The sequence below is a fragment of the Sceloporus occidentalis genome, unplaced genomic scaffold (assembly GCF_023333645.1).
Source record: "Sceloporus occidentalis isolate IW3139 unplaced genomic scaffold, rSceOcc1.0.p SCAF_4, whole genome shotgun sequence".
Classification (NCBI taxonomy): Eukaryota; Metazoa; Chordata; class Lepidosauria; order Squamata; family Phrynosomatidae; genus Sceloporus; species Sceloporus occidentalis.
Window position 1 is genome coordinate 37,524,925 of NW_028316984.1, and position 14,075 is coordinate 37,538,999.

Genomic DNA, 14,075 nt, shown 5'->3' on the forward strand with positions numbered 1-14,075 from the left:
TGGTATCCAAGGATTTGCTATCAGTAAGGGGCGTCCTGGAACCAAACCCCAGCAGATACCAAGGGCCCACTCTACCATTGTTCAGGTAGCATTGGATTTGAAATTACTTCATTAGATGTGGAAGTAAAATATGGGATCCTGGTCACCATCCGACTTTATGAAATCTAACAAGAGCTTTACAGACTGGTGTCTTTTGTAAAACTTACCACTATTTTCCCCCCAGGCCCTTGACTTTGGACTGTTACACCCATCCATTGGTCTTCTTTGCTTTCTTTGCTCAGATCAGCTGCCAAATAAAAACAAAATTAAAAATCACCAAGTAGGTTGGTACACTCGTTCTTTCCAAGTTTCCATAACATTTCTTCATTTCCTCACAAAACATAACTATTTCAAAGGAAAATCCACTGACCAAGTCATTTAGTACCCGAAATGATCTTTAGATGGCACTGTTTGTCTACACATGGGATAAAGTCTTAACATTTTAATATTACTTTCGCTATGGAAATATCAGTCATTATATTCAATACAAGTAGGTCCTGAACCAAAATGTTGTAGTGTAAGAGTGTTCCTTGTTTCACATTTCAATGACTCTATTTCTTCATTAAACTACAGCCTGCACAGTTTCCATACCCCACATCCTACCCTAAAAGATTCTGTTCCATTCTCTACTGGCTGAACATGCTCAGCAGTCCTTACTGCACTTTTGTCCTCCACAGCATTCCCCTCAGTCTGCCGGTGCCTTTTGTGTTTTGATGATGCCTTTCTGACCTGGACACAATTGACCCAAGCTCTGTGATGGCCATATGGCATAATCCCCATAGGTTTTCCCCATTGAGGGTAGGTTGTATCCCTAGGGATCCTTTCATAGTTCTATGCACTAGACTGATCTTCAGTTTTCAACATCATTTATATACAAACACAGAGCTCTCCTGGTACCTGACAAATTTGGCAAAAGATAGCAGTATTTCCACAACTAACCTTGGGTTGTTTTGAATCTTTTTTAGATGCACTCAGGAGAACTGAGACTGCTATTAATAAGCACCACTTTTAGGGAATTGTGTACTTTTAAAAAGTAAGAGACAAAGTGAGTGTGCGTGCATATCTTGGATGTGAAATGTGACTGTGACACTTCTTTAAATAACTAAATTATCTGAGCAGAAATTCTAAAGGACAATACATTGGGAAGTTCTCAGGTCCCCTTCCTATGGAAATACATGGGGTCTGCCTCTGTAGGAGGACTTTGGGGATTGTAATGAAACTGTGCCTTTTAACAACACAATTAAGTCACTTCACAGCAAGGTTTGCAACTGAAAAATAATTGCAAAGAGATCACAAAGCATAAATTAAACATCAAGAAATGAGACTGCCCCAGTAAATATTTGAACTCTGCCTGAAACTGAACAACATAGAGAGATATATTGCTGTGCTCACCTTTCTCATCAAATCTGATACGTGTGCATGGCACATCTGGAGTTAAAATATCACAGCTGTACAGTCCGCCAGTTCTGTTGGCTAGCTGTGTTGGGAAAGCTTTTTGTCGAGGTGCTCCAACCAGCAGCCTGTTGAGAGATGAACAACAGAGCACACTTGAATAATGGTGGACCGGGATTTCAAAGAAAAATGACAAAGAAAGAAACCTGACTACTGAAAAAAAAGAAGAAAATAAAATGTCATTTTTATACATGTATAAATAGCCTCTTTCCATATAAATTTTCTTACAATACTTATATACAGTACCACATAAGGTCTGCTCTGCCACCCCATCATGATGTGTAGAAACTCATGGACTCTTGAAGGCTGTACCAGTGAAGCTTGAGCCCTAGCAGGTTCTACAAAGTTGGTAAGGCTTTGAGTAGGGTACCAATAGCAGTCTGTGTATCTGCTATTTGAGGACCAATGTAGCTAAGTATAGAGAAGCTTGTAAACAAAAGCTTGGCCACCATGTGTTATGCTGGTCACAGGCTTCGGAGCAGAACGACAGTGTGGAAAATTGTAGTCTGCCCTGATGAAAGGACTACTTGCTGTGATGAAATCATGCATTTTCAAGGTATTTATATACCACTCACTAACCATGATTCTTTAGGCAATTCACAGGAATTCAGGGTTACAACATTTTGTAGAAATACCAGATACTAATGTTCAGCACCCTCTTCTCCTTGCTGGAAAGATTCAGAGTCTTAAAATGCTTGAAATTCACTCATGAATAAGGAATAGGTACCTTATTCTGTGAGCACAGCACTGGAAGGCATTAAAAGTAGCACAATCTGAAAGGGAACAGCACGGTGTGCACCAGAGTTTGGAAGTACAGTTGCCCTCCATTTTCACAGACTTGGAATCTGCATCCCTCGCCCGTTTGTGGGCAGCAAACCGAGGGGGACAAAATGGGGAGTGTGCCGCCATTCAAGCCAATGGGGCTTGGATAGCAGCAATTTTCCATTTTCATGAGGGGACTGGAAAAGACTCTGCAAAAACAAAGGGGTGACTGTAATGTGTCAAAAGTAACTTTTCATAAGTAACTATGGCTCTGTCTGCACAGGTCAGAATATTCTGGGGACAGCCTGGAGTATCCTGACCTCGTAGCTGCCCTAACCTGCCTGTTACCTGGCCCTCTGTTCCCACACTGCAGTAGCTGTCAGTACGGGCATCCCACTGAGCCATCTGGTGTATCCACCGCTTGGGCTGCTCACTTTTGAGGCCAGAATGAGGCACAGCAGGAATCCCACCCTGGGCACCTTGTTCTGACCTCGCAACAAGTGACTTGTGGCAACACAATCGTAACAATGGCCCTCTTTCGCACACATCCAAAGGTAATGGCCAGTATGTTTGTGGCTATAATCCTGTACGGCTCAGTTCTACTCTGGCCATAAATCACCAACATGCTGGACTTACTGTACAACCTCTGAAGCCTCCCCACACACACTCACACACATCCATTTTGTACTTTGTGGAGAGTGGGCAAGATCAATCTTTTCAAGGTCTCAGCACTGCTGTAATTATTTTTTTATGCCTGGCTACAAGGACATGGCCTGACACTTCTCTGGTTCTGCCTGCTCCCCACAAGGCATGTAATATAAGAGATACAAGGGAAATTTATAAATGTGCATCAAAAAATTTTCTTCCAATGTTTTAGGGGCCTGAAAAGGCTTTTGATGGGATTTTCCTCCCAAATTTTTGGCTATTTTCTTACCTGTTGATTTTTTTTAAGGAATTGTAAAATAACAGAAAAGCAACAAGTGATGTAATAAGCCACACAAGTTATAAAAGCTGCAACAAAATTCTTGGGGATCTATGTGATCAAGAGCACCCGCCCCACCCCTTCCATGTTGGAGACCAATACAAATATGTAGTGGATGCAGAAATACAGCAATCAGGAGGAGCCTTTGATTCAAAACAGGGTGGAGAACTGGATTTCACCTGGCTAACTAGGCCAATGGGAGGATTACGGAAATTGCCCCAAAACATCTGGAGGGCCACAGTCATTCATGCCTAATGTAGGACTAGCAATTTCAAAAAAGCTGCTGGATCAAGACAGGATGGGTTTGTCATCACTATATGTTGGCTCTACAAATTTTGTACTAATTGATTTCCATTGTTTCTTTTGCTTTCAAAAATATCATGTTGAGCTCTTTTCTTTTTTAGTACATAAATATTGGGCCGCATTTGCTTTACACAACAAGACATCTTGATAACCAGCTAAAGCAGTAGGCACTAAATAGCAAGGTGCTCCCCCCCCCCCCACAGACAGCTATTAACAATGCTGCATTTGTTTATAAATTAAGCCATCAGCACTATTTGTCGGACTTTTGGCAAAGTCACAATTAAATAAAATGTAGTCAACACAGAAAAAAACAATTTAGCAACATCTTGTTGGGAAAAAATATTGATATCTCTTACAAATAAAGGTTTTATTAAAAAGCATCCAATGTGGTATAATAGTGTTGTACTGAGCCTTTGGAGACCAGGATTTGAATCCTTGCTCAGCCATGGAAACCCACTGGTCAAGTCATACTCTTTCAGCCTTAGAGGAAGACAAAGACAAACCCCTTCTGAACAAAGCTTGCCAAAAAAATAGGTTCGCTTTGGAGTTGCCATAAGTCAGAAACAACAACAGTCCAGAAAATTAGCATTCTGATTGCTTTTAGAAGTTAGCACAGTGTTCATCTATATTTGATGAAAAAAAATGTGTGTGACTTAACACATATATTTAAAAGGTTGATAAACAGTCTGTGGGAAAAGCAATAAGTTTGTTAGAATTTAAAGAACCAGTCTCCTCAATTAGGGCTGTGGAAGTTCTTCTCCCAGTCTTTTAGGGCTGCTGAAGATTTGACTCAAGCCACTTTAAACCATGGTCAAAATTAGGTAATGAGGCTGTGCCCATTTGGCTTCCTGTCTCTGGTCTTCCACTGAAGTGAGAAAAGCTCTGCTACAGCACAAACCAGGACCTTACATCTAACTGACACACATATATAATCACACCTTCTTTAGCATTATCATCATTGCATAAGCATACACATCATGGTTTTGTGTATGTAACCATGTAGAGTAAATTCACAAAACACGTGAGGGGATTTGAGAAAGAAGCATACAACACCACTCTTGATAACTAAATCGGGGTTACTGCTCGCAAGCATTACCTGCCCTGAGTATCATCTCATTCTATATTACTTGGATATTTGGTAACTTTCCACAGGTGACTTAGGCGCTTTACAGACCGCCCAAAAGGGCGGTCTGAAAAGCACCTTCATTTGCTGCATGGAGGAGCCTCAGCGGCCAAACCGCGCGGCTCCTCCGCGCAGCAAAAAGAAGCTGCAAAATGCATCTTCTTCTTGCGGTGCGCTAATGATTATTGCCGTGCAACATGCAGACGCTAGGCGTCCACGACGTCAAGATGGCGGTGCCCATCTAGAACGGGTGCCGTCATTTTGTACGCGCTGAGCGCGTACTAGGGTTAGGGGCGTCCATCAAACTTCAAAATCAGAACATCCAGATTAAAAGCAACAAATTTAAGGAGTATTTTTCTGCCTTTAATGGATGGTTTTTCTCATCTCATCACATAATTAAAGAACTCTGAACTTTTATTATATTCTGAAAACATACAGCTTCCTAAATTATTTTGCTTTCTTGTCCAAGCCCAATGAAGTGTAATTATTAATTACTATAATGAGTTGTTTTCTACCTTTCATTTGTGTGTTATACATTCTCAAAGGGATTTAGTTTAAGGAAGGGAGTAGATGTAATTCCTGTTGATTTGGTACTCTCTCCTGATCCACAGTCCTCCTGGTAATGATGAGCTATGGCTTCCATCGTTCTCAGCCAGAGGGTGATGGAAGTTAGCAATCCAATCTTTCTGGATAGTGGCATGTTGGGCAAGGCTATTGTATGGTACAACTACTACATATGATAAGCATGTTGAGATAATATATGATGCAGGAATAAACTTTTACTATTTTAGAATTAAATGAAGTCTCATAATATGAAAATTATAAATTCACATTTTATATATATACAGAGACACAAGTGTATGTGTGTGTATGCCTTCTAGTTGCTTGTTGACTTATGGCAACCCCATTAATTTCATAGGGTTTTCTTAGGTAAAGAATACTCCAAAGTGGTTTTGCCAGTTCCTTCTTCTGAAATATAGCCTATAACACCTGATATTCATTGGTGGTCTCCCATCCAAGTATTAACCAGGGCTAATCATATTTAGCTTCAAAGATCAGATGAAATCTGGTGCCTTTAGGCTATTTAGGCAGAGATTAGACATAGACAAATACAGATAAAGATGTTAAGATATATTAAGATATATTTTGAGTTCATATCGCTATAGTGTTATCTGAAACTACAAATGCATATACCTATGTATAAGCTGATAAAAAGACATACAGATAAATATAATATAGATATGATATAAATAGATATGTACCAGTAGTCTACCTATTCATTTATACAGGTATACCTCAGCCAGTAAAGTAGATGTGTTCCTGGGCTTTACTTCTTTAACAGAAAATTTGGTATCAGAGGAAAGAATGGAAAGAATAGGAACAGGTTCCTATAGCACAAAAATGAGGAGTAGCTCAGCATGTTTCAGCAAACTTTTTATCCAAAACTAACTGTATGCCCATGTGAAATTAAACAACCACATGAGGTAAGCCATGCATAGGTAAGCAAAAATATTTTGAACTTTATAGTGACCACTTGAAATTTTCTTCCAAAATATATTGAGAGATTTTTTTTCTTTTGCCTCCACTTTTCTTATGATTTCCATTTTGGTGGCTTAACATGCCAACAGGCTTTTTTATGTTTAACATGGTGTGGGGTAGATGGCAAGACAAGCTTGTCAACTTTCTCCTTTTGTGTCCATGAAGGGGATATTGAGGGGAACTGCTGTTTAACTTGCCTGTTGTAGGCAGACACACACAGCTACACAAGCTAGAATCCCATTCTTTCCCAGCTGAAGTTTTATCACATTGTTTTATTGCAGACACACTGCAGTAATCCAACACCAAAAGTGTGTGTTTCTCTAGCCTTCCTTCAACATCTTTCCAATTGTGATGCTGTTTAAAAAAAAACCCTGACAGCTAAATAGAGCTTAAGAAGGAAACATGCGGGCTGAGCAGCAATAAAAAGATTTGGTAGAATCATAAAATCGGAGACCACAGTGGTCATTCACTTCAACCCCATTCTGCCATAGAGGAATATACAATCATAGCACTCCCAACAGGTGGCCATCCAGCCTCTGTCTAAAAACCTCCAAAAAGGAGATTAAAAGGAGTTTCACCAGTGGGGTATGGCTGTATATAAATATGAATAAGATGGATAATTAAATATAAATACAGATAAGAGATAGTGGTGATATATTTCTAATCCATATTGCCAACACACACACACACACAGTGATAAAGATTCTCCCCATCATGTGGCATCTCTGCAAAAATAACCAAGGATATTTCTGTAAATCAAATTGCACTGTTTTGCACTTCACTAAGGCCTGTTACAGACTGCCAAAATAAAGGTGCTTCGGGTCTCTTTGGAGGTATGCTATTTAATGATGCATGGGTCCTAAGAGTCCGGAGGTCGCACCAAAGCCACACTCCATTCCTAAGCACCGGAGTGCAGCTTTTGGTGCAGCTTCCGGATTCTTAGGATACATGCTTCATTTAAATAGCATACTTCCAAAGAGACCCAAAGCAGCTTTATTTTGGCAGTCTGTAACAGGCCATAGTCAGCAATCTGCAGAGGAGGGGGGGCTAGGAGTACAAGAACCTCTCTGACTCAGGAAGAGATCTCTGTACTCGTACTGTATAAATATCAGAGCAATCTAGAAAGAAATTGTTTCTTGTCTTTGAGGTAGAGACAGACAGGAGCATGTGAAGCTGAGTGGAAGGCAACATGGTCATAATATAATATGTCTTCACATGAGCACACTGTGAAAGAGGGGAACCTGTTGGTACTTTTATCTCTGGAACCCACACCTTACTGTATGTTCATTAAATTATACATGCCAAGTCATACAATTACTATGAGAATTGCACATTCATCATTTGTATAGGTTTATGGCTCGGGACACCACTTCCGTTTCTGTGCTAATGATCTTTACTACAGTTCACTGGTTATGAATTCAGGTACTCTGCATGAGTTTCTGTGCCATCGCTTCCACACCTTCTTGTCTCCACTGTCTTGTTTAAATACTTGAAGGGATGTCATATTGAGGAGAGAGCAAGCTTGTTTTCTGCTGCTCCATAGAACAGGACACCGAACAATGGATGCAAACTGCAGGAAAAGAGATTCCATCTCAACATTAGGAGGAACTTCCTGACAGTAAGGGCTGTTTGACAGTGGAATACATTGCTTCCTTGGAGTGTGGTGGAGTCTCCCTCCTTGGTGGTCTTTAAATAGAGGCTGAATGGCCATCTGTCAGGTATGCTTTGATTGAGAGTTCCTGCATGGCAGGGGGTTGGACTGGATGGCCCTTGTGATCTCTTCCAACTCTATGATTCTGTGATTCCATACAGGCCAATGGTTTGCCCATGCACTACCTGAGGTGGCCCAATGCCTTCAAGTTAGCATAGACCATACTACCAGTTTACAGTTAGAAAATTATATTTTCAATATTTCCTTTCATATAAAACTTGATTCATTTAAAAAACAAAAACAAACCACAGTAGGGCAAATGGTTGAGGAAGCTCCCTGATGGCCAAAGAGATGCAGCCAGATTATTAACTGAGAGTGGCTACAGGGAGTGCTGAACTTTCGTTGCAAGAGAGCCACTGGCTGCCAGACTTTTTATGGACACAATTCAAAGTGCTGATTTTGACCTATAAAATCCTATGTCATATGGGCCCAGGTTACTTGAAGAACTAAATATCCTTTTATGAACACTCTACAGCTCTAAGATCATCTTGAGAAGCTCTTCTCTCTTTCCCACCACCCTTTCAGGCTCATTTAGTGACAACAAGGGAGAGGACCTTCTTGGTGGCTGCTCCCAGATTTTGGATCTCTCTTCTTAGAGAGGCTGGGATGGTCCCATTCCTGCTCTCCTTTTGGTGGGAGTTAAAAACAGTTTTGTGCCATCAGGCTTTTTCAAACTCACAAGGGTTGGGCTTATGAATGCTGTGCGATTCAGATTGTAACTCTTGTATATCGTTTTTTAAATACATTTTAACATTTAATGTTTTTCACTTTATAAATTGTTTTTAAATATTATATTTATACTTTTTGAACATCTTTGTATTATATTTAATTTATATTGTTTTGAATAAAAATATTCTATCTGTAGATGCTTTCTTTTTTAACACTGCGGAACATTCAGTAATGGCATTCCTCTTTTAAACTCCACACTGATGAACTTCCTTCTACTACCTCAGTTTATCTTGTGAAATCTTTTTTTAAAATAGTTTACTATAAGCAAGAGCTGGCTGTTTGGCTGCCTGCCTGGCTTATACTTCATGTAATACCTTCCAATAGCCCCACATTGGCAGGTGCAGTCCTGATTAATCCTCTGGCCTCCTGATTTTTCATCTGCATTTAAAAAGTCCCAGTTTCTGTCATCTCATCCCACTTTCCCCCTTTGCCCTCAGCTTATTTCAGTCACTGCAAAGGTCCAAAGGAGGAGAAGAAAGGAGAGGGGGGATCTTACTCTTAGTTTTTTGTGGGGTTTTTGGGCTATTAGTACGTTTTCCAGAAGAGTTTATTCCTGATGTTTCGCCAGCAGCTGTGGCTGGCATCTTCAGAAGATCTTCACTCTGAAGATGCCAGCCACAACTGCTGGAAAAATGTCAGGAATAAATTCTTCTAGAACATGGCCTGATAGCCCAAAAAACTCTCAAAAAGCTATGGATGCCAGCTCTGAAAGCCTTTGACTTCACAAATCTTACTATTCCTAGTAGGCTTAGGCCAAAGCAAACTGCTACAGCCTCTCCTAGAGTGTGTTCTTCCTCATTAATAATGTTTGCCATCCATGCTCTGATGTTGTTTGGCTCCATATGTCCAAGTTTTCATATCTGAAATGTTAGAGGGTATAATATACTGCTTTGAAGGGGGACAGGTGAATACTTTCCCAAAAGAGCAGCAACAAGGGTAGGGTAATGGAAGAGCCTAGGAAAGTTACTCTTGGGCATACAATTCCCTAAATCCTCCAACCAACTTCTCTGGGAGTGAAGTCTTCCTAACATCACTGAAACCATGAAGACTTTCTCTGACTTTGTCATTTTTACTCAAAACCAAAACAGGATGGAAAGTGAAAGTAATGAGCACTGGCTAAACTCACACCAGGCCTTGTTTTTTTTAACCAGAGAATGTGAGAGTGAAGGAAGGTAACAAGGGTCAATCTGACAAGCCCTCCCACTACTTCTGAACAGGGAGGAGAGGTTAAAGGCAAACAAAAACCATCCCTAAATGTTATAATTTGATGGGGAAAATGGTGGGTGGTGGACTAAAAATGTAATGAAGATGAAAGACATCTGTTTACAACCACCAAGCACTTGCGCAAATGCCTTCCCCACCCCCAAAATACAGAGAAAGACTGAAAAACAGTTGTAAATCAATTTTTATTCCAAGAGTACAGGTAATGTAAAAACCTGATACCAGAACAGTGAAAACAGCATTTCTGACTTCTACAGAGACATTTTGAGTACCAGAACACTTGAAACAGGTGGTGTGAGCTCCATCTGGATGCAATCCTACTGCACAAGTTTCAAGCTTGCATTGCTTAAATGTGCCATTCTTGTCAGTGGAAGAACTGCATATAGAAATTTTCCAAAATCATTAAGGCTGGGAAAGGTCCCTGTTCTGGGCTCCTGCCAATCAGAGTAGACAATGCTGTATGAAGCCAGCTCAGAATGTGGCCATTCCATGCATTCCAACAGCCACAAATAGTTTTGGGCAGCCATTGCTTTATAGGTCCACGGGGAAAAATACTAACAGACACAAGAAACACTCACCATCTAGTCCAGCTGTGTAACCGGCATGACCACCCAAATGCCCTGGAAAACTACATCACTGGACATGTGTCCTCAAACAGGCTGCCACTGAAGACGAAGATACCATTATATTCTTCTGCCTAGTAGCCACTGTAAATTCAACAGACTGCCTTAATAACCCAAACCATCCTTCCTCAACATGAAGTCAATTTTTTGCTGTAAAAAAAGCACAGTGAGAAAAAATATATACCTCAAAAATTGATGGGGGGGCACGTTGGAATCCCTGTTCCCACAGACTATACACTGTGCAGGCTGCATGTTTCCCAGTCCTGTTCTGGAGGGTGCCAAATTCATATCTAATCGTTTTAAAAAGCAAACCAAAACTAGACGCTACCACACCATCTCATGTCAATGAAATTAGCCACATTCACTACATAATGTCTGAAGCAGCCCTTTCTTTACTCTGCCCTGAGACTTCCTACCACAGATCTCTCTTGGAAGGATTGCAAGCATGTCACCCTCCAACTGATGCCTTCAATTCCTATCAACCCTCACCCCTAGTTAGGCAGTCTAGCCTGGGGCAATGGAAGCCCACCCACCGCCTGAGATGGAAAACAAAACACCACCCCCACCATGACTCAGATGTACACACAATGGAAGAGGCACATCCAGCCAACTGCTGCACTATATATAGAGGATAGCACACAGCTTCCTTCCTCCCCAAAGGGAAAAAAGAGGGAGGGGTGGAGAGAAACTGAGACTGACTGTGGTTGCAATGGCAGTACCCACACATAAGGCCAGCAATGGTTGGCAGTGGAGGAGGAGGTGTATGTCCCACACACCTTCCAAGGCAATCCTCACACAGTGCCTTGGCTCCAAGGACCCTTGGGGCCAGGAGTACAAGTTGAGTATCCCTTATCCAAAATGCTTGGGATCAGCAGTGTTTTGGATTTTGGAGTTTTTTAAAATCTGGAATATATGCAGATACATAATGAGATATCTTGGAGATGGGACTCAAGACAAAACATTCATTTATGTTCCTTATAAATCTCATACACATAGCCTAAAGATAATTTTAGATATAATATTTTTAATAGTTTTGTGCATGAAACCAAGTTTGTGTACACTGAACCATCAGAAGCAAACAAGTCACTACCTCAGCGATCTGTGTGGACAATTTTGGATTTCAGCATTCCGGATAAAGGAGACGCAACCTGTATAAGCATTCTCCTCTAGTAACATGAGAGTTGCTGGTGTTCTCGCAATAACAGCAATACAGCCACTGCCACCTCAACTACTCCCATAGCATCAGGTTCTTCTTTTCTTCAAGGATCAATCAGTTGGGAGGGAAGCCCAAAGTATGAGATCCCCCTGAGCACTAGAGGCCTTCCTGAGGTAGGAGGGGAAGTTGTGAATTTGAGACATTTGGTCCTCCACGATCTGAAGCAACTGCCCCACCCAGCCTTATGGAAGGGATTACTTATGGAAGTCTGAAACCTGTGGGCCATAAATTCTCCATTGTGGCTACCTCTTTGATTCCCCAAACAGATAAAGGCCCAGTCTCATTTCCCCAAATCTCACTCTCTGGAACATCACTTCTCTGCTTTGCAATCAAGCTCCATTGGGATTGACGGGATTTAATTCTCAGATGATTTTGATCAGATTGGCCTGAAAATAATATGCAGAAGTTGACAGTGGCTATTACTAATTGCATTGCGTACTTTTTCATTTATAAAAGATTAAAAGGATGTTTAAAATTTCCTTTATAGCATTATAAAAATGGCAATAAACAAAGAATCAAGCTGAAAATTATCACATGTCACTGATAAGGACATTCCAAGCACATTTGCTGCCAGGTTTGGGTGTTTCCTGAACAAATATTATTTCCTTTTGAACTTCAACCCACCCACACCAAGTGTGGTGATCTTACTTGCTTTATCGTTAGTAAAATGTTTGGGAAAGGTTTTAAAAAACTGGTTGTTGCTCCACCTTGATTCTGATTTAAAGCAAACATCTATGATTCTATGAGTCTATATTTAAACAATATCTGATCTATGCAGGCAAATGAAGGGCTTATTTGGATGATAAGATGTAGACAGAATCCAGAAAAGTCACAAGCTTGATTTCTACAAAGCCTGAAAGATCACAGATAATCCTTAGTGCACAACTTCTCCTGCAAATAGCCACTAGACTACTATATGTCTATAGATTTTAGCTCAAAACCCTGAGGCCCTTTCACACTATATAAATACAGCAGTATGATTCCACTATATCAGCCCTGGTTCCATCCTATGAAACCTTGGGGCTTGTAGTTTGCCCAGAGACACCAGAAAAAATTATATAGTAGAGATTTCCAAATGCCACTCTTTAAACTGCCAATCCCAGGATTTCACAGGACAGAACCATGGCAAGTGGCAACTTAGTGATATAACTGTGCAGTGAGAAAAGGTCACAGATTTTAATTACTAAATTAAGAGCCTCAGAATGTGTCTTTTACGTTAATTAAGCCACCAATACATTTAAATCATATGGCCCTCCAGTTGTTGTGCAGTTCTAACCAGCACAATCAATAATAAGGAATGCTAGGAGTTGCAGTCCTAAAACATATGGGAGGTCGTATGAGTTACACCCCTGATCTAGTTGAATGTTGTTGGTTGTCTACAGAGAAGTTCTCAGGGGTCACATTCCTATGGTGGGTGGAGAAAGTGCAGGAGCAAAAAACCCCCAGCACATTCTAGTTTAAAGCACGTTTTAGCTTAAATTAGCTTAAATTTGGCAAAGTGGGAACAAATTTTGATATTAAGGACTTCCACTCCCTTCTCAAGTATGAATCCCCTTATTCACTGATTGTAAACTATGTGGTAAATTAAGAAGTTGCTAACACTGTTGCCAGTGCAACTAGGACAAAATGGGACTGGGGTTCTCTATCTTTCATAGTTGTGTTGTAGAGAGAATAACACAATTAAAGATATAGGAGCCCTGTGTTCTTTTGACTCTGACCACTCTAAATATACATTTAACTGCAGTTAAGGCCCACAGTACAACTCAGAGAAGAGGTGAATAGAGGAGATAGAAAGTACCTGGAAGCACTTTATATTAAACTGGCCATATGAAAAAGAGGGACAGGGCATCTGTACCTTTCCTAATTAGAAAAGGGGAAATTTTCCTAATAAAAGAAACATTTTAGCAGGAAGGTATTTTTACTAGCTAAACCCACTGATATTTGTTCTTCAACACAACTATTGGGTACAGGAGCCTGTCTCTTTTTCCCCCCAAGGGATCTCTCTATATGCACTAGCCAACAGAGGAAGAAAATGATAGATGACCGTACCAGAAAGTGTTAAATTTATTTGTGGATTCTGGGTTTGTCTACCCCACTCATCACAACCTACATCCTTTTCCAACTATAGTCATTGTTTGTATAGATTAATCAGAACATGAGCATTGCCTTCCCTCATCAAACTCAAGATCCATCTAATCCAGCCCTGCATTTCCAGGAATAACTTGCTAAATATTCTCAGATGGTTCACAATCAGGGCATAATGGAAGAAAGAAGCCACCCTCTGCAAATGGTCACTAGTTGCTGGCAAACAAAAGTACCTCTGAATATGAACGTATTCTTGGGAACGCCCTAACTAAATCATGACTAAACAAATG

General features: G+C 40.6%; 1 protein-coding gene across 5 annotated transcripts in view; it reads right to left on the minus strand.

Annotated features, from left to right (window-relative positions):
- Positions 1-14,075, minus strand: part of ITGA6 (integrin subunit alpha 6) — an 81,418-nt gene that overhangs the window by 42,678 nt on the left and 24,665 nt on the right. For all 5 annotated transcript variants that reach the window (XM_089519744.1, XM_089519749.1, XM_089519752.1 and 2 more), the window contains exons 2-3: positions 1,432-1,559; positions 207-286 (exon numbers count right to left, since the gene is read on the minus strand). In XM_089519744.1, the coding sequence (XP_089375870.1) occupies positions 207-286; positions 1,432-1,559 (208 nt within the window). The remainder of the gene's footprint in view (positions 1-206; positions 287-1,431; positions 1,560-14,075) is intronic.